This window comes from Elephantulus edwardii, unplaced genomic scaffold (genome assembly GCF_000299155.1).
Source record: "Elephantulus edwardii isolate Elephantulus edwardi_28Jun2011 unplaced genomic scaffold, EleEdw1.0 scaffold00224, whole genome shotgun sequence".
Classification (NCBI taxonomy): Eukaryota; Metazoa; Chordata; class Mammalia; order Macroscelidea; family Macroscelididae; genus Elephantulus; species Elephantulus edwardii.
In genome coordinates, this window is record NW_006399974.1 from 533,290 (window position 1) to 558,818 (window position 25,529).

Genomic DNA, 25,529 nt, shown 5'->3' on the forward strand with positions numbered 1-25,529 from the left:
AAAAGGGGGTAATCAAATCACTGATTTTGGAAGCAAGCATCACTGAATACACATGAATGTTGAGATTTTGGGAATGCATCTGGGTAATACAAAACCTTAGTTCAAGTTGATCATAAATTCTCATTCTGACGTTTTTAAGCAAATGCTGACATTTAGCTGTTTCTGTTTATCTCAGCATGATTTAATAAAGAAAAACTGTTTGGCAAGTAGCTCTGTTGGTAATATTTGAGGCTCTATTACAGGTTGGAAAAGGCAAGGTAATAAAAAACATTTTGTCCTAATAAATATAGAAAATTTATAAAATAACAATTCATTGTTTTAAAATCAAGTTCCCAAAAATGTATACAAACGACCACAATTCCTTGATATTACAGTTATTTCCTTTAAAAAAAAAATGCAAGAGCATTTATTTGCCTTATTAAGACAGAATCAATCTAAATGTGAGTAGTAATTGCAATCCAGGCCCTTTTTCCTCTTTGTAAAAACTGCTACGTTAACATGATTAGTCTTCCCTCCATTTAAGGCAGGCATACGGCAAAGCAAGGTACTGTAAAAAAGTGTTTCTCCTTTTTAAAAAATAGACTATAGATCTAAAAATATTCATTGGTGATGGACCTTTTCATGGCTGATGTGTGCTCAGTTTAAACTCCACAAAACTGTTTCCAGTGCTCAGATTTACATTGACAGTACATTGAGAAGCCACTTCTCAAAGAGTATCAGAATAGTACTTTTAAACAAAATGTTGTGTGTTCAGAACTACGGGTGGCACAGAGAGCAAATGAAGTGTTGTTATTCTTTAGAGGTCTTCTTGTAAGGCAGTCTGCTTGGTTTCACAGTGTCTGAGAATTTAACACCAATCAGCAATGTAGTCAAAATCTCTGAACATTTCTTGTTCTTCTTCTGACAGTCTTCTTGGTTCTCGAGGTGGGGTCAGAATAGGTGCTTCTGAGGTAAATTCATCGTCAAAATTGCTAACATCTTTCCTTCCTCTAATAGTAGGTACAAACGGTGGTTTTACTTTTTTGTCCATCAGAGCACTCCAATCAATTAGCTGGATCACAAAGCATAAAATGGCATATTTAGTTTCTTAGTCTGAATTACATTAATTTCATAAAAAAAAATTGAAAATTTCTTTCTTACCCGGAAAAATGGGTGCTTTTTTACATCCTCAGCATCTTTTTCACCAGCTCCAAGGCGCCGTTCTGGGTTTCTTCTTAATAGCTAACATAACATAAGGCAGAAAAGTCAAAACAAAATCAGTAACTTAGTTGGTGAGCTGTGAACTAAAAATTTCTCAAATTTTCTTGAGAAATTTCTTCTATATGAAATAACCTTAATTTATAAACTATTAACTCTTACCCTTCTCATTATGGAAATGGCTTCTGTAGACAAGAACCTTGGATATCTTACTTCATCATTTACAATACTGTCAAAAACTTCTTCTTCATCATCACCAGGAAAGGGAGACTGAAAGAGAACTTTAAGTTATGAGTTTCAAGACCCTAAGATCTCATTACAACCTAATGAAAACAAAGTGAAAAATCTATCTAAAACAACAGTGCCAACAAAGCAGATTGCGAGAGGGGGAAGGGAAGGAAAATGGACAAATGAATGAATCAAAGCCCAACCTTTCTGTAAACTCTTGTTAAAATCACAGAAAATAACACAACCCACACCAATACAATAGCAACAACAAAAATAAGAAGACTAGACATTTTACCTATTATCCAGAAATTATGCCATATATTTTTAGTCAAATTCCCTTGCAATTCATTTTACAACCCTTCTAACAACTTAACAATATACGATCGTGCACCATATTTTTCATTTCATTCCATGTAATTGTATTTTATCTGGTCATCCAGTATTTTAAGTGCCTACTTGAGAATGGAGAATATTCATATAATAGACATAATACTGGCGGGGGGGGGGGGAAGCCAACTTGTCCAAAGACAAAAAGAAAACTAGTAAGGTAAATATGGTAAAAAACATCACAACTGAACAAAAAAAATCTGTGGGTAGATAAGATATTGATTGGATTTAAAAATCAGTAATAAATTAATGGGTAGCAAAAACAGGAATTAGAGACTAGCAAACACAATGACTGTACTGAGAAGATGTCAATAAAACTGACTGAAAATAATCTTAAAAAAGCAGAGTTCTAATGTCATCAAGTCACAACACATGACAACAGGTCTTGTGGGCATTTCACTGCTCCTAGAATGACTCCAAGTTACAAACAAGTAACTATATTATATTCATTATAACAATTTTGTGCAATTCATAGTCTCAGAAACCTGCTGGAGGGTGAGCTAGGAAATGATCCTAAATTGACACTGGAGAGAGACTGGAAAATATTTACAAAACTCAAGTACTTATGTTATTGTTGTTATGTGCTGTCGAGCCACATGTGAATCATGGCAACCCTATGTACAAGAGTCCTAAACCCGCTCTATCCTATGCCAACCTGTCTACGATACACGTACTCCCACTACACCGATCACTGAATTGATCTATCTCATCTAGGATCTTGCTCTCCTGTGCCTCCACTCTCCCAAACATTATGTCCCTCTCCAAGAGCTGGTCCCTCCTTGCAACATGCCCAAAATATGTCAGATGAAGCATCAGAATCCTTGACTCCAAGGAGCAGCCTGGTTTCATCCTCTCCAGGAAAAACCTGTTTGCTCTCCTAGCAGTCCATGGTATATTCAACACTACTCTCCAGCACTGCAGCTCAAAGGCATCAATTTTCCTTCTATCATCCCTAGTCACTGTCCAGCTCACAGCATGTACAGCATGTCACAGCATGCAACTGTGAAGGCTAAAGCCCAGTTCAGGAGCACCTTAGTCCCCAGCCTGACGTCGTTGCTCTTCAGTACTCTGGAGAGGTCCCTCAAAGCTGACTTTCCCAATGCAATTCGTCTCTCAATTCCTTGGCTTCTGGTACCAAGAGTGTTGACTGTGAAGCCAAGCAAACTAAAACTGTTAACTATCTCAATCTCTTTACCATCCATATTGATCCTGCCAACTGGCTCAGTGGTGATAATCTTTGTTTTCTAGATGTTGAGCTTCAATCTGTATTAAAAGCAGTCAATCTTCTGCAACAAGTGCTTCAGGTCCCCCTCAGTTTCAGCAAGCAGGGTTGTGTCATCTGCATAATGCAGGTTGTTGATGAATCCTCCACCAATTCTGATGCCATATTCCTCCTCCTACAGCCCAGCAGCCCAGATGATCTGTACTGCATACAGACTGAAAAGGTTTGGAGATAGAATACATCCCTGGTGGACCTCCTTCCCAATTTTGAACCATGTAGTGTCTCCTTGCTCTGTTCTGACAACTGCCTCTTGGTCCAAGTATAAGTTTTGCCTAAGCACAAAATGTTCTGGGATTCCCATTCTTCTCAGAGTTATCGACAGCTTGTTGTGATCCACAGTCAAAAGCCTTTGCATAGTCAATGAAGCACAGACAGACATTCCTCTGGTATTCTCTGCTTTCTGCCAAGATACATCTAACATTACCTATAATATCCATAGTACTACAACCTCTTCTAAACCCAGCTTGCACAACTGGCTGTTCTCTGTTCCAGTGATATTAATGATATTGTTTGATAATTTCTGCACTCTGTTGGGTCACCTTTCTTAGGAATGGGAACAAATATAGATCTCTTCCAGTCAGCTGGCTGGCCACAACTTTTTTGGTACAACTTCGTGAGTGCATCCAGGTAGCGTCTGTTTCTTAAAATGACATGTCAAGTCGTATGCCATTAACTCCTGGAGTCTTTTTTTACCACTTATGTTAGAAACCTATTATTAGGTGATCTATAAAGGACATGCTTTGTTCTCTCAATCATTTTTCTCTCTTCCCTCTCACATACTTTATACTGCTTACCTCACCAACAAGCATTTCATATATAAGTACACCAAAGCCCCACCAATCTACAGCTCTTGTATAGGACGTTTCTGTTAATACTTCTGGGGCAAGGAATTCAGGAGTGCCACAAAATGTGCTTGTTCTATCTTCATATCCCATTCCTGAAAAAAGAAAAGAAAAAAAGATCTTTTAAATATCTGTTAGTAAGAAGAGAAAAAAAAAGTCCGTTTTTCCCCCTATGCAAATTAGAAATATCCTTAGTAAGCAAAATTAAAAGTATATATTTGTACATGGTGACCAACATCACAGATATTCAAGACTTAATGAAAATGGTAAGGATCTGTATAGACAAGAATATGTAACAGAACTCCAGTGTACAATTAATGCATAAAAATGGAAAAATGTCTCATCCTTCCATTTAGTGACTTATTTTCTTTCTTATCATTACTTTACAGTCACCAACAAAAATGAAATGACTAGGAGTTTCAATTTCTATCACATTTCCAACTCAACCTTTGAGTTATTTATTATGTTTGTTATAACAATATTTAGCATAATTTGGAAAAAACCCAACCAGTTGAAAAATCAAGGATTAACTAAACATATCATATAATAAAGATATTAATATTTTAGCTAAATGATTTTTCCAACATGTTTCTTGTAATTTAAAAATATTAGTCAAATACATATTCTACATATTGAAATGGTCTCTATGTATTCCAAGTTGTTTTAAGCCCTTTATAAGAATCACATTCTGGCTTTCTACAAAGATGGCGCTGAAAGCAAAGAAGGAAGGCCCTGTCCCTCCCAAAACTGAAGCCAAAGCAAAGGCATTAAAGGCCAAGAAGGCAGTCCTGAAAGGCATCCACAGCCAAAAAAAAGAAGATCCACACCTCACCTACCTTCCAGCGGCCTAAGATGCTGAGACTCTGAAGGCAGCCCAAATACCCCTGGAAAAGCGCCCCCAGGAGAAAAAAAGCTTGACTACTATGCCATCATCAAGTTTCCCTGACCACTGAGTCAGCCATGAAGAAGATAGAAGATAACAACACACTTTCAGGCTCTGAAATTATGAAGACTTGGGCTTAAATTCCAACTTTGTCACTGATTAGTTATAAAAATTTAGGAAGAACATTGAACTTTTCTAATCTGTTATCTGAGAAGGGCCTGAAGCACTTGCTATGCAAGGTCAAGGTCTACAGCCTTCAGTATGGATTGAAGGTCAACATCAAGAAAACAAAGATTCTCATCACTGGGCTGATTGGCAGCATCATGATGGGTGGTGAAGAGACTGAGATTGTCAACAGCTTCAGTTTGCTTGGCTCCACAATCAACACTCTTGGTACCAGCAGCCAGGAAAACAAAAGATGAATTGCACTGGGAAAGTCTGCTACCAGAGACTTCTGGAGACTAAGGTGTACCTGATCCAGGCCAAGATCTTGGCAATTACATGCTACGCATAGAAAGCTGGACAGTGACGAGGGATGATACGAGAATTGATGCCTTTGAGCTGTGGTGAGTACTGAGTATACCATGGACTGCTAGGAAGATAAACAGGTTTATCCTGGATAGGGTGAAACCAGGCTGAAGCTCCCTCTGACATACTCTGGGCATGTTGCAAGGAGCGACTAGTCTTTGGAGAGATCCAACATGCTTGTGAGGATGGACAGACAATACAAGAGAGGAAGACCCTGGATGAGATGGACTGACTCGGTGACTGGGGTAATGAGGGTAGGTGTGTCAGAGATGATAAGGCTGGCTCAGGACAGAGCAAGGTTCAGAGTTGTCAAACAGGTTTGCTATGAGTCACAAGCTACTCGATGGCACAGAACACCACCACAACAATCTGTCAATGTACTGTCTCAGTCATTCTTAGATAGTTTTTAGCAATATTTTGCTTCTATGTAATATTAGTGAATTTGTTTGATGATTTCCACATTCTGTAGGAAAACCCTTGTTTTTTGGGGATGGGAATAAAGATGGATCTCAGTACATCCAGGGCTGAGTCTTTTTGTTAAAGATCTGTTTGTCAATTCCTGGGGCTTATTTTTTTTACCAATTCCCTCGGGGTCACTTGAATTTCCTCCTTTGGTATCCTTGGTTCTTGATCAAATGCTACTTCTTGAAAAGGTTCTCTGTCAGCCAATTCTTTTTGATACAGTGACTCTTTGTATTCTTTGCACATTCTTTTGGTTTTTTAAATTAAGATGGCTTTGAAATAATCAAAGATGTGTTCTTTCTCTCTACTTTTTCAATCTATATGCTGAACAGATCACTTGGGAGACTGGACTTTATGAAGAATGTGGCATCAAGATTGGAGGAAGATTCATTAGCAACTTGCTTTATGAAGATGACATAACTTTGCTTGCTTAAACTGAGTGAGGACTTGAAGCATTTGCGCTGGAAAGTCAAAGACTGTAGCTTTCAATATGGATAGTGTCACAACATCAAGAAAGAAAACAAAGATTTCCATCAATAGGCTAACAGGCAATATCATAATAGGACTGAAGTTGATGATTTCACCTTGCTTGGATCCACAATCAACACTTTTGGCACAAGCAGCTAGGAAATCATAAGATGAGTTGGACTGGGAAAATCTGCTGTCAAGGATCTCTCCAGAGTGCTAGAGAGCAATGATGTGAGTCTACATAGCAATGTGCGTCTGATCCAGGCCATAGCCTTCTTAATTGCTTGCTATGTGTTTGAGAGCTGGCAAGGCCTTTGAGTTGTGGTTCTGGAAAAGAGTACTAAGCATACCACTGATTGCCAAGAGAACAAGTAAGTCTGTCCTGGAGAGGGTGAAACAAGTTTGCTTGTTGGAGGAAAGGATTTTGGACATTTCGTGAGGGAACAGTACTTGGAAAAGGACATCACGCTCGGCAGGATAAACGGTCAGTGCAGAAGAGGAAGACCCTGGAGGAGATGGTCTGACCCTGTGACTGTGGTAATGGGGTCAGGGATGTCAGAGATGGTGAGCCTGGCTCAGGGTAGGGCAAGCTCAGAGTCATTGTTCATAGGGTCAGAACGGGTTGTGTTCGACTTGATGGAGCATAACAACAACAAGCCTAAATCTCCTCATCTATACATTGGAACTAATAATATCTAGCTTCATTTGATTGTTCAAATGATTAGAAGAGACTATGAAACATACTGCAGAGTGTTTGGCACACAGTTGTTAGGTAGTTGTGGGGTCAATTCTGACTCACAAAGAGCCTACATACAGCATGTCTAATCTCGCACAATCCTACACTGTAATTCTCACAATCTCTGCTGACTTTACGGCTGCTGTTGTGGTTTCTGTGTGAATCCATCTTGCTTAAGGTCATCTTCTGATTCTCCACCTTCCCAAACATGTCTTTTTCTAAGGACAGAGTCCTCCTGACTGCATGTCCCAAGTATGTGAGATGAAGTATCTATCACCCTTGTCTCTAAAGAGCACTCTGGCTGTATTTCTATGATAGATTTCTTTGGTTTTTCTGGTATCCCACGGTATATTCAGTACTCCTCATCATAATTCAAAAGCACCAAGTCTTCAATTCACCTTTCACATGCATATGAAACAACTCAAATCCCGGGGGTTTGGGTTATGGGGGGCATTCTCTGTGCTTTAGCACTTATTATTATCATACAGTACTACATTTTTACCCTTCACTTTTTTTTTCTTTTAGTACAATGTTATTTACAATAACAAAGAATGAGAAATAACCCAAGTGTCTGTCCATCAAGGAGCAAATGGATAGAGAAAATAGGTTTTTATAATAATGAAGAAACATTAAGAAGTCTAGTCATTTAAAAAACATATTTTCTGAGTACTTATTAAATTCCAAGAACTTATACTAAGTGGTAGAAATAAAAAAAAGATGGAGTTTTGACATAGGGAGAGCAACAGAAACACTAGAGAAGGACTATTAACATAGGCTTGGGCGTCGCTGCTGTTGTAAGGTGCTGTCCCATCAACTAGGACTCAGAGTGACGCTACCCTGCACCATCAGTGGGATCACCATGATGATCTTCAGCACTGAAGCGCACTGTGGTAGTCGCTATGCCAACCCGTCTTTGAGGGTCCTCCTCTCTTCCTGTGACCCTTCACTTTGCTCAACACGATCTCGCTCTCCAAAGATCCTCCAGAGAATATGTACAAAGTAACTGAGAGGACGTTTCACCATCCTTGCCCCTAAAGAACATTCTGGTTTTACTTCTTTAAGACAAATCAGTTTGCTCTTTTGGCAGTCCGTGAAATATTCAACACTTTTCATCCACATCACAATTCAAAGGTCTCACACCTTCTCTGTTTTTCTTTATTCATTGCCCAAATTTCATATTCATGGAAAGCAACTGAAAATACTGTGGCTTAGATCGAGTGTATCTTAAATCTATAAACTGACATCCTTGCTCCTTAGAGTGGTCCTTGACAGCAGATTTTTCCAACGCAACGTGCCTCTAGATTTCTTAACTGTTGATACTATGTATATAGATAGTGGATTCAAATAAAATTAAATTGTTGACTACTTCATTTTTTTTCTCCATCTATCACAACGTTGCCTACTGAGTCAGCGGTGAGGATTATTGTTTGAGTCAGCAGTGAGGATTATTGTTTCCTTCATGTGACACATACTAAAGGGTATAGTCTTTCATCTTTTGCAATAAGTGAAGAAGACTTATCAACAACTGCATTAGACAGATGATCCAACCCTGTATGTAGAAAATAAAGGCGACCTGCAGTACTTAGTGGAGACTTGGGCACTAGGGTAGGGTCAAGAGGAGTCTCAGGTAACTGTCGGTGAAAAAGACATGTGAGTTGAGCCTGAAGAAAAAGTACCTATTAGTAAATAGGGGGTGTGTGATGGGAAGGCTCAGATTAAAGCAATTTGTTTTTTCCTTGAGTGGCAAGAGAGTGGACTGAAGAGTTAGGTGGACTAACCAGGAAGGGCTTTGTGTAACCCCAGCTTTTGAAGGGGTATACCATGGTCTAAACTGTGCTCATGTGGAACCTATACCTGAACCAGGGGGCTGCCGTGCAAACAGAGCAGGGGAATATTGCATGGGTGAAAATTGAGAAGGGTGTGTGTCAGGGTTGTATTTTCTGTCCATATCTACTTACTCTGTGTGCTGAACAAACTATTCAACAAGCTGGACTCTGTGAAGAGGAGTGGGGAATAAGGATTGGAGGGAGACTCATCAGTGACCTGCATTATGCTGATGACAAACTAGCTTGCGGAAAGTAAAGAGGACTTGAAGCATTTCTTGCAGAAGATCAAGGAATGCAGCCTTCGGTATGGGTTACATCTCCATGTCAAGAAAACAAAGATTCTTACCACTGCATCAATAGGCAGCATCATGATGGATAGAGAGGAGACTGAAACTGTCAACAGCTTCATCTTGCTTGTATCCACAATTAGTATCCTTAGTACCATCAGTCAGGAAATAAGGAGATGTACTGCACTAGGAGAATTTGCAGTTAGTGACTTCTTCAAATTATTGAGGAGTAATGATGTCACTTTGAGGACTAAGGCATGTCTGATTCAGGCCACTGTCTTTCTGATAACTTACTATGCACTTGAGTGCCTGACAATGAGTAAGGATGATAGAAGTGATGCCTTTGAGCTGTGGTGTTGGAGAAGAGCACTGAACCTCCCATGGACAACCTAAAAAACATCTCAGAAAGGGTACAGCTGGAGCTCTTTAGAGGCAAGAATAATGAGGCTTTGCCTCACTTACTTTGTACATGTTGCTAGGAAGGGCTATTCCTTGGAGAGGGACATGATGCTGGGAGTCGTGTAGGGTCGGAGGAGAGGAAGACCTTCAACCAGGTAGACTGACATGGTGACTGCTGCAATGGGATTTCGTATGTCAGGAAGTGTGAGGATGGCACACGATAGATAAAGCAGGGTTTCGTTATTTTGTTCACAGCATTGCTATGAGTTGTATTCAACCTGACGGCACCTTACAACAACCATGGTATGATGTGTATTTACATGAACTTGAAATGAGTGGATACTTACTCATAAGCAAATAAGATGCTTATTTTCAAGCTGGTAGACTGAACTGTGGTACCATCAACTAAGAATGAGACTACCTGAAGCAGCAGATTTTTTGCATGTAGTTTTGAGGAGTCTATTTACAACTCAAATACAGAGGGTACATAAATAGTGTTGAATATAAATATTTGGCACTTTCGAGAAAAGAAATAAATAGTAGACTTAGGCATGATTAGGATATAGGGAGTTGTGCTAACTTAAAGGTGCCCTCTGGCAGTTTGAGTCCATCCGTGGTTCCTGGAGAGTAAGATGGACACTCTCTTCTGAAAACCTGTTGAGAGTGTAAGTTATAAATCAATTCGTACTCAGTGGCAATGATAGATAGATAACGTGAAGGGCAGTGGATTAAACCTACTCAACTATGAGGAATAAGAATTTAAATGAACAGTGTCCAATCAAAAACCTCAGGGAGACACAAAAGTTTTCACTAGATTCAACAATCAGGAAATTAATGGGTATGTATACAGGTCAGTCATTAACTCAACTCCCTGTTAATTGAACATTTACCAAAAACTCAAAATGTGTAAGTGCTATGCTATATGTTATGGAAAGAAAGTGAAGTAAGAAGTACAAATTAACTTGTGAAGAAGAGAAGACAAACAGTTACAGCGATAGTGGCGTTAAATTATGCTGAGTTGGGTATAACTCAAAGCGACCTTATGAACATCTGATCTGAACCCTGTCCTATCCTGTGGCAAAGCCATCATTTGTTACACTGTGACAGTCTCTTTAATAATCTCATTGAGAGTCTTCTCCTCCTTCAATGACCTTCTACATCTTCCAAGCATGATGTCTTTCTTCAAAGACTGCGCCTCCTAACAACATGCCCAAAGTTTGAGAGACAGGGTTTCAATCCTTCCAAAGAATATCTTGGCTGCACTCTCTTCAAGTCATGGCAGTCCATGGGACATTTACTGCCCTTCTCCACTACAACAACTCAAAGGCATTGATTCTTCTTCTGCTGTCTATATTGACTGTCCAACTTTCAGATTCATAACAATAATTAAAATAATCAAGGCTTGAATTATGACACCTTGGTCTTTTAAACAGACAACCTTGTTCTCCAGCACTTTGGAGAAGTCCCTGACTGGAGAATTTCCCAGGGCAACAAATCTTTTGATTTCCTGACTGCTTGTACCAAGTTTGTAGATTGTGGAGAAAGAATACCCTGACACATACCTCTCTTGATTTTAAATCATGTGTTCCCTGTTTAGGTATAGGTTTCACATGAGGACAATTAAGTGTTCTGGGATTCCCATTTTTCTTAATGTTTGCCACAATTTGGTATGAGCCACACAGTAAAATAAATGCCTTTGTATAGGTGATACAACACAAGTTGACATCTTTCTGGTACTTTCTGTTTTCAGCCATCTGATCCATCTGACATCAGCAATGATATCATTGGTGCTACAGACTCTTTTAAATCCAGCCTAAATCTCCGGAATTTCTCTGTCAATATACTGTTCTTGATGTTTTTGAATAATCTTCAGCAAGATTTTACTGATGTGCTATTAACAGTGTTGTTCAATAATGTCAACATTCTCTTTGGTCACCTTTTTCTGGGAATGGAAACAAGCATCCTCCAGTCTGTTGAACAGGTGAACTGTTTACAGTACATTAGGCACAGTGCCAAATGCCTATCTTTGATGTTCTCCAAGTAATTCCTCCAAGAGGAAGTATGTCCATTTTATAGTTGGGGAAAGAAAAACCAAAAACGCCACAACAATGCAAAACTCAAAAGAGGTTAAAGTAACCTGCCCCAAAACAATAGCAGGTACATGGCAGCGATAGGATTAAAATCTGGGACTGTTTGGTGGCTAAGTCCATGTGGTTTACATACCTTCTTATGCAAATTTTAACTTTAGATTTCCCCAGTTTATATATTTACCTTTCAAAGTATAGAAAGCAATCCTGTTGCATGCACATACATATTTGTCTATGTGAAAATGCTGAAAGTTTTAAAGAAGTTGGAGCAAAGTTATTCAGCCTATTAAATGAACTCTGGTACAGCCCCAAAAGACTGAATAATTAATTAGGTGTTTAAGCAATGCTTTCTTACAGTAGTGACAGAATTATTAATCAAATAAAGAGAATCTTTGTGCAACTCTATGATTTTTGGGAACCTAACCATATTCATGGTTACAGAATAAATCCTTAATAATGTGATAATTAGATTATAGGAACAATGTACATGTCTTAATGAAGAATACACTGAAGTTAAGGATATAGTTGGTTTCTTAAAGAAAAACTTAAAAACTACCAAATACAAACAAGTAACACTCTATTGGGAGAGGAACATCTAATTACCTTCTTTGCAAAGACCAAAATCAGCAATTTTCACAAAGCCCTCTGTATCAAGCAGTAAGTTATCCAATTTTAAATCTCTGTTCAGGATGAAAAAATAAAAATCAAGAAAGTCAACAGATAAAGTATCTTTCAGTAAAAGTTGCTATATTCTTACTAAACATCCAGTTCTCCTAGTTGTGATCTGAGATTTAAACGTACATCAGAAATGCTCATTTTGCTTCCATTTGTCATTGTTTTTACTCAGCAAAATATAGTTTCTAAATATTTACCTGTTATACAGGGAAGGGATAATGTATTTAAAAGTGAAAGATTTTCTCTTCTTAAGGACTGTTTCTATTCTCCTCAGTTTGGCTGGCTTCTCTTGATTTATTTGGTCTTGAGCAGTGCTACTCAATCCAGTGATGTGTCTGCTTTATAGCAGTGTTAAGGCTCCCTGGGGGTGTAAGGGTCAAATGCTTGACTGCTAACTGCAAAGTTGGTAGCTTAGAACCATCAGCAACTCTGGGAACAAAGACCTGGCCATGTGCTCCCATAAAGATTACAGTCAAACAAATTCTAAGGGGTAGCTCTACTATCATACAGGGTTGTTATGTGTCAGATCAATTTGACAGCACCTAGCAACAATAATCAAGCAATGCTATTCAAAGTGTAATCCATAGACAGACTGCCAGGCAATCAACTGGTTGTTGTCGTAATGTACTATCAAGTCAAAACTGACAGCTTATCCCTCAGAGGTTTTCAGAGGCAGTAAAAAGAACAGGAGTTGAGTGTCTATCTGTCTCCCACAGAGCAGCTGGAGATTTGAACAATGAACCTTAGCTATTTGTTACTAGCCTAATATTTGATAAGAAACTTATGCTAGGACATATACTATGGTTAGCTATGTTGGTATGTACACAGATTACGACAGTTGTTAGCAAGACTGTAATTCAGGAAGCAATTTTACATACTGACATAACTTATTTAGCTGTACATGTACATTATCTGATCAGTTTATCAGTTTTCTGCAGTGTATGTGCACAAAATATTAAGTACGATGACAATCACTAGTGAACTGTGTTACATGATCTTAACTGGTGACTCACTGTCTTCAGCTAGAATTGGCTCATAGCCAACCCTTCAGTGGGTTTTCAGAGGCTGTAAATCACATGGGAAATTACCCATCTTTCCTCTGAGGAGCCCGGTGGATCTGAACTACTAGAGAGTTATCACCTTTGGATTTGCAGCATTAACTCCCTATGAAGTACACCATCAGAATCTTACGTGACAGGCTGACTCACTTTGACTAATTAGAGATCATGAGGAACAAATAAATGAGCATTCATGTTAACCACAGTCTCTCAAAATGGAAGTTTGGAATTTTGGTTTTTTAATTACATATGAAGGAGAAAGAAAAGGTTGTTTAAACATAAAGTATCTTAATTATCTTAATTCTCAATAACACAAAAGTAAGCCACTAGGATATATCAAAAGCTTACTTACCTATAAACAATTTTGTGCTCATGTAAATACTGCAACCCAAGAACTACACATGCAGCATAAAATCTGTTTTAAGGATTAAATAAAAAGAAATGTAATAAATTTTAATGTTCTTAGATCTGAGATTATATTTATGCTTCAAAGCTGAACTCTGTAGTTAATACATTTTATAAACATTTATTAAGCTTTATTATGTGACAGACATTTTACTAGATTACAGAGGAAAATTAAAATGCAAAAACACAGTTTCTAAATAAGTCACTGACTGGTGAAATCCCTGACGACTTCAGAACAGATATTTAATCTGGCCCTAGAATCACAATGAACCATTTAGCGCATAAGAAGAGTGACAGAAAGTACTACAGAGAGAAACAGAAGGCATTGTTCAAAGAGAGAAAAGCATGAAAATGGAGCAAAAAACACAAAAGTCATACCATATTTGACAAGCAATGCAAGGCTGGTATAGCTAAAGGATTCACATAAGTGGGCAAGAAGGCAGGCGGAGTCCCCAGTTACCAACTTCTGACTTAAATGATTCCTTCTGTCCTTTAATATTATGTAATTTTGACTTCACTTTCAAACAACTAAACTCATTCCTATTCGTATCAAATTCTTCATCACAGTCATTTTTACCTGCTTTTTTGTACAGCTTTTAAATCTTGAAATCTAGTCCTTTCCTACATGAAATCAAAACTAAATAAAAACCATATGCACCTGTTTTGACTCACCTATAAAACTTTTTTTTAAAAATTTCATTATTTTTTTGTGTGTACTGTCAAATCAGATCTGACTGGTACAGGAGGAAACTGTTCCTACTTCTCCAGCAGAGCATCTGGTGGATTCGAACTGCTCGCCTCTGAGATTGCAGTGCAGCTTCTTGCCACTAGGCCACTATAAATTCTTAAAGACATAGGAACTTATCTCATTCAAACCCTGTGGGCTGTCTATAGTTGGAAGACGAGGCTGCAAAAATAGGCTGCGTCATAGAATGAAGGTCTTGGACTGAATGTCAGAGACATTGAGGTTTTTCCCCCTCTTGTTACTAGGTGTCATCGAGTCGAGGATGACTTATAGTAAGCCTATAAATAGCAGATTTGAACCTTCTCCTATCTTGTGCCATCCACACATACTGGAGCCCACTGCTGCAATCACTGTGTCAATCCATCTGTTTGAGGGTCTTCTTCTCTTTTGCCAACCCTCCACCTTTCCAACCCTGATTGTCTGCCCCCTCCCTTTAGTAACAGAAAATCAAACCATTTTAATCAGGAGAAAAGATCTGATTTATGTTTTAGAGGTTTTCTTAATCATAATATAGAGGTTGGCATGCAAATGGGTGGAGAGCCAGAGGAGGGGAAATAGGGCAATCTGATAGTACAAGAGTACTAAAGGCAGGACATGGCTCACAGTGTGAATCCATCAAATACTCGGCAGAAAAGATGAGTAATCACTTCCCATGCCATTTACAGCTCTGGAATATCAGCTATGAATTGGTTTGGGTTTTGATTTATGATCAGACAAAATATCAAGACAGCCTCCACTGTAGTGATGCAACACAGAGTAACAGAGTCAAGAGCCAGTTAAACACTAACATGACAAGACTTGGTGACGCATTAGATGGAGGAGAGGAAAGAGATGAGGATGATTCTCTCAATGTGAAATGAACAGGTAAAAAAATAGCTAACGCTTATTAAAAAAATGAGTTTGGCTTTAAATATGTTGACCTCTGCATTGCTTATGAGTCAGGCAGAGAAATCTAGTAATTGGATAATTAGCTTGAATGTCTAGAAAACTTGGGCCCATTTGAATATTTGCTCTGAAGGATAGGTCTATAGTTGTCTTTTTTCAGTGTTTTTCCCCCCGTTTTAAAAAAATTTATTTTTATTATTTTTGTGTGCGCGCGCACCAACTGGTATAGGAGAAGACTGTCCCTCCTTCTCCAGCAGAGCAACTGGTGGATTCAAACTGTGCACCTTCAGGATTGCAGTGCAGCTTCCTGCCACTAGGCCACAAGAACTCCCTCAGTGTTATATTCTAAAGACCTAGCATAATATCTGAAACATGGTAGGCTTATTGAAAAGGAGGGAAATAATAACTGAATGAAATTTAAAATGTGTCTCCAGCATAGAACAACCTATAAGAAGATGTTTAGGAAAATGAGTTCTTAATCATATAAGAATCTGAATATTCTCTAATAGAATACCAAGTAATATCAATATTCTTTCCATTCTTCCTTCCTCCCTCCCTCCCTTTCATCCATCCATGTCTCTGACTCCACTAACATCAGAAATAGTTACTTATATCTGTTTTATGTTCTTAAACAATATAGCAATGTTTAATGTTCAAATATCATTATACTAAGGCCACAATTGGGACAACTTTAAAATACACCTATTTAAAATATTTATTTCATTGTATATTGTTGTTGTTGTGTACTGCCGAGTTGGAACTGACCCACAGCTGACCCTCCTGCAGGTTTTCAGAGGCAGTTAATCACACGGGAGAAGACTGTCCATCCTTCTCCCATGGAGCAGCTGGTGGCCTCAAACTATATGGCTTTGGGAATATAGCACAGTTTCTTGTCACTAGAGCTCCCTGAGCTTATATAATTATTAGAAATGTATGTATTTAGCTTTAGTCCACTTGAACAAATGTTATCTAAAGCTGCTTTAACAGAAATTTATATATAATTTTTTATTATTCCAGTGGCAAGACACTATTCTAAAAATTATATTATTTTTACCTTCTTTTGTGAATAAATTCTCCTGGTTTTACTCAAATAATTAGATGTTTAATTATGTAAAATACATATTTTACTAACTGTTTAGTATGTTGGGCACCATGTTAAAGATTATATTGTTTAATCTTCAAATCAATTATATGATATTTTATAGGGGCAGAACACACAGATCAAGAAAGGTACATAATTTGTTAAATCCACATAGCTAGCTAGAAAACAGCAAACTGATTTTGATTTCATAGTATCGATAAATTTACTATTTGTCTATTATGTGCCAACATTCTTCTAAGCACTTTGCTGATTAATAAGTATGTCTCTTGTTCTCTTTTAACAAGGAGACAGATAACAAAAATATGTCGTAATATGTAATTTTAGTACATAAAATTGTAACAGAAAGTAGAACTAATATATTTGGATATGTGGTGGCATTTCTGACAGGTTACTCAGAAAAGAGCCTTCTAAAGAAATGATGCATAAAGTAAGCCTGAATGAACAGAGGCAGAGTGAGTTCTGATTATTGCAGTGGAGAATTTTATTCTTCAACTTCACTGGCCATAACTGTTTCACTTGTATATTGTTTCTATTCTTGGCAAATGCAAGTTTGTTTAGACAGAACTGTAGTATTTATTTTTTTTTAAAAGAAAACAAATTCCAGTAGTAGTTAACATAGTGTTAATATGGTCAAGATGCTTTGCTTCTGATTTATTTTATATCAAGGCAAAGAATTACTGGTAGTCTTTCACTACTTTTTGCCTTTTGCCTCCCTTTTGAATGCTTCACCCAGCATTATCAGTAAGCAGTATTACCTTATTGAATGTTGAAGGTAATGGCAATGTTACTATTATGTCTTCCTCCTCCATCTAGTGATCATAGTAAGAATTAAATTGAGGATGTAATTTTAGTGTTAAAAACTAGGATACAGAGAATACATACTCACAGACATACACAGACATGTCAATTGAGTTCTAGTCTATGAGCAAAACTGCCCTATCCAATCTACAAGAGAGGTTTACAGTAAAAAGTCTGTTGTCTATCCTTTCCTTGGAGGCAAGAAATGATTATCAAATTCTTTTGTATTCTTTAAGAAGTATAAGCACATGCAAGCAAATCCTTAATGTTTATTTTTTCCCTCTTACAAATGTGTATTAGGGGACAGTTTGTACTTAAAGCCATGAGCATGGATGACATTTCCTATGGAGAAAATCTAATAGGAAAAAGGAGGACTGTATCTAAATTTTCAAGTGAGGCTTAAGCTAATCTGTGATATTTTAAACATTGGCAACAAAGAAACCTTTGTAATAAAAGGAAGTTAAGGAGTTCTACTATTGCTTCTAGAAATCTATGTTCTAAACATAGATAAAACAAATATCTAAAATTCACAGAGAACCCTTTATCTTACCAGAATAAAATCAGTCATGGAAAAACAAGAGAAATGTCTAAAGCATACTCACACAGCTCTTGGTTCAGAAAAGACATCAGTATGAATGTGCATCATTAGGTCCCCACCGGCAGCATATTCCATTACAAAGCAAACATGCTCTTTGGTTTGGAAACATGCAAAAAGGTTCACCAAAAAGGGATGCCTTACACTATTCACAGTTTCAAAGATTCTTTTTTCACACATGAGGCTGCAAAAAAATACAGTTTAAAATCAATACATTAAACATACAAAATAAACAAAGCTCTAATCTGAAATAACACTTAAAAAAACCCCCCTCAAAATAAACACTTAACTATTATATCTTTAAGCATGTAAAATGTATCATAGCTTTCAAAAGTATGCTGTGTAAATAAATTTTCTATTTGACAAAAATAACTTGAAATATTTTAAGATAAGTATATGATTAGCATGACATAATAGTTACAAAGTTCATATTGATACTATAATAGAATGCATACAGTTAGTGGCTATATTTAATAAAAAAGGCCTTAATTGGGAATGACTCATGACATTGTATATAGAATTGGTCAGAAAACTTAGTAGCCTCAAGCACAAGTAAAAAGTTTTGAAGTTTATGACCAAGTAACTTTCAGGACAGTATTCGTAAGCCATAACATTAAATTTTTAAAAATTGCATAGAGCATATAGTTGAGATATACAAATATAACTACTCTAATTCTGGAAAAAAAAACACACCAAAAAAACCCACCTAATTTAGAAGGCTGAATTAAAATCCTCAATTTTAATTAAAAAGATTTATTTAATAAAAAAAATTTTCCCAAATAAGCCCAAACAAATTATGGAAAATAAAGTGGAAACATGGAGAACTTTATAGGACTCTTTAAAGATTTGCTTCAGACTTACATAAATTTTCTATAAATGTATGTAAGTAAATTTACAGCACAGTAAATTCTACTGAAATCACAAAGTTTGCCTCTAAAAACTATGACTAGTTGCAACAAAGAACAAATTTTTTAATACGAAACATTAATTCTACCTAAACATCTAAAAAACTTAAAGTAGAAGTAAACTACATACAATATTATTCAAAGGAAACTTAAAAAAGACAAATAGGTTCAAATCCACTAGCTGCTGTAGGAGAAAGATAGGCAATCTTCCCTTGTGGGATTTTCAGCCTCTGAAAACCCAGTGGAGGGCTAGCTATGAGTTGATTTTGACTTAATCTAACACACCAAGCTGGAGGTTTAGATTTTGGGGTGTTTTTCTAATATTAAGCTCATGATCATTACAGGAAAGTGTCCCCTATCTTTCTGGGAGCAGTTTGTGTATGTGAACCCCAGATTCTCCTCTAAGCACTCTGGTACATCATCCAACATGCTATGCTGTTTCTAGATGAACTTTTAACCCTTGGTTTTTACACAATCTGCTTTTTAATTTTATATAAAGTCAGAAACACAAAGCTCTACTGTAAATGTTTATAAAACCATAGATCATGTTTGCCAGAATTAAAAAATAGTTGTAAAGCTTCCAAATGTTACTACAGATTAAAACATTAATAGAATTAAATTGAAAGAATAGTAAAAATAAAGGTATAGTTTAGATTTGAATCACTACTTATTTGAAAAGATTACAAAATTGCTTTAGACAAGATCTAGAAAACAAATACAATTCAATTTGGTTTATGAAGGAAATATAAATTGTGGTTAATTTATATAAAATATTCAGATCTGAATTAGATAAAATGGGTAAGATGTTTTTGGCCCAAGCAGGAACGCTGGGGGAGCAAAGGTTAGGGACGTGGCTATCAAGCCAAAGGCTGGCTGTTCAAACCCAACCAATGGCTCTGCAGAACTGCTTCCATAATGATTTCAGCCAGGAAACCCTATGGAGTAGGTGTATTTTATCATATGGGATACTTATACATTAAAATTGACTCCACAGTACCTAACAAGAAAACCACAGATAATAAAGATTCCCCCCCCCCTTTGGTTGTGGTTTATAAGTGACTTAATAATTTCATTTGGATGGGCAGATAATAAAAATCATGTGCAATGAGAGGTGTTAGGTCAGATCTGTGTTGAAGATGTAAATATGTATGTATATGAAATTAATAAGCAGGAGTGGCATCCACTTCTTAACAACATACATCTGGAAACTCTATGAACTTTGATAAATGTTGATAAGTATAGAAATGCTTCAAGTCTTCTGTTAATAGGGTGGCTATCAATCATGCTCGACTCAACAGCAACCAACAACAACAGCAGCAATTAATAACTGGACAAGGATATGCATAACTGATCAAATAGGGTGAGACAAAAAACAAAAACAAAACAAAACAACCCAAAACAGGCCAAGGAAAAGTTCACACACGGATAGATACAATTGTGGGGAGCTCACAGAGACAGGAGGAAGAGGGAGCAGAGACTGGCAAATGGATAGGTGGGGTGAAGGAAAGGAGGGGAGGAGGGCACAGTTGAGGTTTTGATAATTTGTTGTACATAATGCCAACTGTACAGTTGTACAATTGTAATGAATGTTACCGAACCAAATGACTGAATAAAAATCAAGACAAGAATATGTCTTAAAAGAATTTTAATGCCTTTCATAAGAAGTTAACTGAGAGAGCAATATTACAACAAAAAAAAAGAACAAAAATAATAACAAATCAGGCTTCACAATCCTTACCTAAATCCCCTAGTTCACCATGATTCCCCTTTTTCAGTGAACTGCTCTGCCTATACTGCTTATTTTTAACTCAAACATGACTGTCTTCTTACTTCCATATTTAATGCACCTGTGTTTTGATAAATGGTTAGTGCTAACTAATCATTTTGCTAAATAAACGGTTTTGTTCCAACCTAACAGGTTTGTTGTTTTTTTGTATGCACTTCTTACATAGTTCAGAAGAGTATTAGATATGTTAGAAACTTAAAAAAAAAAGGCATTGTTGTTCTTGTTGTATACCACAGAGTAAGAACCAACCCATAGCTGACCCTCCTGGAGGTTTTCAGAGTCAGTTAATCACATGGAAAGAGACTGCTCGTCCTTCTCCTGTGGAGCAGTGTGCTCTCAGGATTGCAGCACACCCTCTTACCACTAAGCCACCAGAGCATTACATTTTAAAATATAAAATTTTAAAAACCACATCTTTAATAAAGGTAAGAACATAGGCTCAAATCCTGTGTAAGCTGTTATGCTATGCTCTGGTTATGTTAAAAATGCATTCTCAAGTTAAGTCCATTATTTTGAATTGGCAAGAAAAGGAGGCTAAGTGAGGTGTACAATAACATAAATTTAATACCCTTAGTAAGAAACGGGGGGATTCACAACACAAAGAGAATGTTTTCCTAAAGGAAGGTAGGGAGAGAATATGTATGATATATTTTGGAGTTAATCTATAATTTGTATTCCTATAAAGAGGTTGATTTGAGATAAATGATAAAAATTATAGGAATATTTATTTTAAAAATAAATCATTAATATGCAGTAATTCTCTTCTCTCTTGTTGCTGTTGAGTTGCAACTAACTTATCGCTGACCCTCTATGAGCTTTCTGATGCTGTAAATTGCACAGGCAGATAATTCCTATCTTTCTCCTATGATTTAAACCACCAGATAGGAAGAATTCTGCCCTACAGGCTAGGTCAGTGGAACTATCTAAATACAGTTATAGTGAATTCCAATGGCCTATTAAAAGCAAACAGTAAATATAAAAGATATTTACATTTAAATAAGCTTAGTTACATTTAGCTTCACTTGAATGATTTACTATTCAAAGCTGCAAGGTATAAAGATTAAGTAATAAAAACATACATGCTAATCTCTTTCTTTTTTAAAAAACATTCCCCCCCCTTGCCTATCTCAAGTTTCTTGAAGAATTTTATTTATCACTGTCAATTTTTCATTTCTCTACTTTAGCGTTAGTAATTCTGGAGATTATTTCCATGGTGCTGAAAAGTATAAGGATTTAAAACTGAAGTCGGATAAGAATCACACATTTTCCTTCACAGATAGATTAATTTTCCTTAGGAGTAACAGCTTAGGTTCTAGTTAAAATGCCATATACTGATCTAGACATTTTTTTCTTTCACAGATTATTATTCCATCTAGATTTAATTGCAAAATGTTTCCCTAAAATTACTTGGAAAACCACAGCAAACGGCTATAGAAATCAGCTACACTAACAGAGGTATTTATTAATCCTCAATTATTTTAGGAAACATGCATTTATCATCTACAGCTCTGAAATAAAGGCCAACATTCTCCCAGGAATGAGAAATATTTGACCCTTTTACTGTTGCAATAAAAAATAAAATAAAGATGGTATATATGACTTGCTTTAACCACCCACTTATGTAAAATGAAAAGATAGATTCAAGCAGGTAATACGGTGTTTAGGATATTTCATGTGGCAAAATTCTAAGTATTTTTAGTTTTTATGCTTGAGGAATATATGGAACAGCTAAAAAAATAAATGGCCAAAATAAAAAATGCTGTTTTACATAAAGCAAAACCTAAATCTCTTAATACCCACTATAATTTTAAAAACTTCCCATTAATACTGATAGAAAATATATATATATGTCATATATATGTCATATATATGTCATATATACATAGTTATTATAATATAGTCTACTAAGGTAAGTATTACTAAAACACAAATATTTTTAAAAATATATGAGGTGGGGGGAGAGGTAATCATAGGGACATAGAATTGGATGAGTGGAGGGAGGAGTGGGTAAAGGAAATGGGAACAAGATAGTGTGAAAAACAATGTATACACACTTTGTAAGTAAACCAGTATAAAATAAAAAATGTTATTGAAAAGATACATACAATATCAGCTAATTTGAGATGAAAGGAAAAAAAGAAAGTGCTACAATCCTGAAGGCATTCAGGCCACCAGCTGCTCGGAGGGAGAAGGATGGGCAATCTCCAATGCAAACTGCCTCTGAAAACTTGCTGGAGGGCTAGCTATGGGTCGGTTCTGACTCCATGTTACACAACAACAACAACAACAACATATGGGTTCGCTTAGGCCAAAAGAAGTTAACTCTGCCCTAAGGGCAAATCATTAAGAAGTACTAAGCAAGACTGGACTAAGGCTCAACGTCAAGAAGACAAAGATTCTCGCCACTGGACCAATTGGTAGCGTCAGGATGGATGACGAAGAGATTGAGAGTGTTCACAGCTTCACTTTGCTCGGCTCCACAGTCAACACTCTTGGTACCAGCAGTCAGGAAATCAAAAAGCATATCGCGATGGGAAAGTCTGCTGTCAGGGACCTCTCTAAAGTACTGAGGAGCAACAGTGTCTCTCTGGAGACTAAGGTGCGCCTGATACAGGCCATGGTATTTGCAATCGCTTGTTATGTATCAGAGAGTTGGACAATGACTAGGGAGGACAAAAGGAGAGTGGATGCTTTTGAGCTGTGGTGCTGGAGAAGGGTACTGAATGTACCATGGACTGCCAGGAAAACAAACAGATTCATCTTGAAGAGGATTAAACCAGGCTGCTCCTTGGAGGCAAGGATTCTGGGGCTTCGTCTGACATACTTTGGACATGTTGCCAGAAGGGACGGGTCCTTGGAGAGGGACATCATGCTTGGGAGGGTGGAGGGACAGCGCAGGAGGGGAAGACCCTCTATGAGATGGACTGATTCGGTGACAGGGGTAATCGGGATGGGTGTGTCAGAGGCGGTGCAGTTGGCGCAGGATAGAGCAGGGTTTAGAGCTGTTGTGCATAGGGTCGCTATGAGTCGGAAACGACTCGATGGCACATAACAACAACAACAAGCAAGACTGAAAGTCAGGTTTCTCATTTATAGCACAGGGCTCTTTCCACTATACAGGACTATACTTTCCATTAGAAAGTGCTGATGGCTTCGTGCTAAGGAGCTGTGCTGTCAACTCAGTGAATCCACCAGTTTCTCCATGGAGAAAGAACAGCAGTCTCCTCCCTTGCTATTTACTTACTGACTCTGAAACCTGCTGAAGGGTAAGGTATGAGTTGGCTTTAACTTAGCAGCATTAATATTCAATAGATCAGTAAAAACCTATTAGTATGGCAAATATGCAATTTCTTAAATAATAATTTCTGTATTTTACTATTTTGTATTATTATTTGTGTGTAGTCGGAAACCACTAGCACAGAAGGAGACTGACCCTTTCTCTAGAGGAGCATCTGGTGGATTTGAACCACAAACCTTTGGGATTGCAGCTTCTTGCTACTAGACCACCAGAGCTCCCTACCTTCTTTAAGAAGTTAAAGATGGTGGAACTGACAGGTTGCAGATCTGATCCTCTTCAACTCACAGACACCCGATACCAAGAATAACAAATACTGGTGATAATTCTGGGACTCTTGAGTCCCAGAGAGAAAAATAAAAATATCTTGAGAGAAAAATAAAGAAGTAATGCAAAGAAGGAGACAGCACAGAACTGTAAAGAGCACAATCTACCATTATGAACAGCTGTCTGGCCCATATCCACACCAGCAGCTGCAGAAAAGCTGACTAAAGGGAAGACAACCAACAGTACCTGGCCAGACATACACCTCTCGCAGCTTCAAATAAGCAAGAATAAAGACCAGCTCCTGTTCCATCTGATGGGTAGGAAACTGCAACCAAAGCTGGCCCAGTTTGCTCTCAACTGTTCTACAAAAATGGTGAACGTAGGGAGCTCTGGTGGCCTAGTGGCAAGAAGCTCCACTGTAATCCCAGAGGTATGCGGTTTGAATTCACCAGATGCTCTGCTGGAGAAGGGAGGAGTAATCTCCTCCTGTACCAGTCAGATCTGATTTGATGGTGTACACACACACAATTAAAAAAAAGAGGTGAACAGAGAACTGAACATACTCCTCAAACTTCAATCACACCAGAAGACTGTAAATTAAACATTAATAATCACTAGATTAGTAAGGAGGTACAATACACTCAACCAACTCAACCTCATATGTTGTTTTTGTTGATGACTGCCGTGAGTTGAGCATGACTCACAGTGACTCTATAAACAAAAGAACTCAAGCCTTTCTATATCTCTCCTCCTTTCTCCAAGTTCCTAAAGAGTTTCCAGAGGCATGTCAATACAACAGCATAATATCCTGGAGACAACAAATAACTTTAAACCAAGGGGTGTGGAAGAGCAGATAAGCAAATATAAAGGATCCAAATACAAAATCAAAAACTCTTTCAAAGAAAGAAATGCTGTAAAAGGAGCTTCCTCATAAGAGAGTAAAAAAGAATCATAGTACATTCAATGAATTGGAAAAAAAAATTTTTTTTTAAAAAGTGTTATTTTATTACATATTTGGAGAACGCTGTTGTTGTGTGTTGTCAAGTAGAACTGACACATAGCTGACCCTCCAGCAGGCTGTTCTCTGTGGTGGTTTCCTTCTGTGGTGGTTCTGTGTGGTGGACTGGTGGTGGATTCAAACCATATGCCTTTAGGTTAGCAGCATAACTCCTTACCACTATGCCACCAGAGCTTGGCAAAAAATTTCTTTAGTCGGCGCTGGCTGAAAATTGCCTGTGACTTCATCCATAGCCACTGGTGAGAGTCAGCACCCAGAGCCATCAGGGGCTTTAGGCTCGTTGCCCACTGCTGTGTGTGGGGGGGTGGGATACGACCTGGATTCTACTTCATGCTCTGCTGGAGAAGGAGGGGCAGTCTCCTGTACCAGTCAGATCCAATTTG

General features: G+C 37.5%; 1 protein-coding gene across 2 annotated transcripts in view; it reads right to left on the bottom strand.

Annotated features, from left to right (window-relative positions):
- Positions 1–772: 772 nt before the first annotated feature.
- Positions 773–25,529, bottom strand: part of PKN2 (protein kinase N2) — a 103,697-nt gene continuing 78,940 nt past the window's right edge. Inside the window, exons 15-21 of one of the 2 annotated variants that reach the window (XM_006898220.1) lie at positions 17,883–18,059; positions 13,698–13,760; positions 12,216–12,292; positions 3,889–4,031; positions 1,360–1,467; positions 1,141–1,221; positions 773–1,051 (exon numbers count right to left, since the gene is read on the bottom strand). In XM_006898220.1, coding sequence (XP_006898282.1) covers positions 848–1,051; positions 1,141–1,221; positions 1,360–1,467; positions 3,889–4,031; positions 12,216–12,292; positions 13,698–13,760; positions 17,883–18,059 — 853 coding nt within the window. In that variant the 3' untranslated portion in view covers positions 773–847. The remainder of the gene's footprint in view (positions 1,052–1,140; positions 1,222–1,359; positions 1,468–3,888; positions 4,032–12,215; positions 12,293–13,697; positions 13,761–17,882; positions 18,060–25,529) is intronic. The other variant, XM_006898221.1, reaches the window with a different exon arrangement.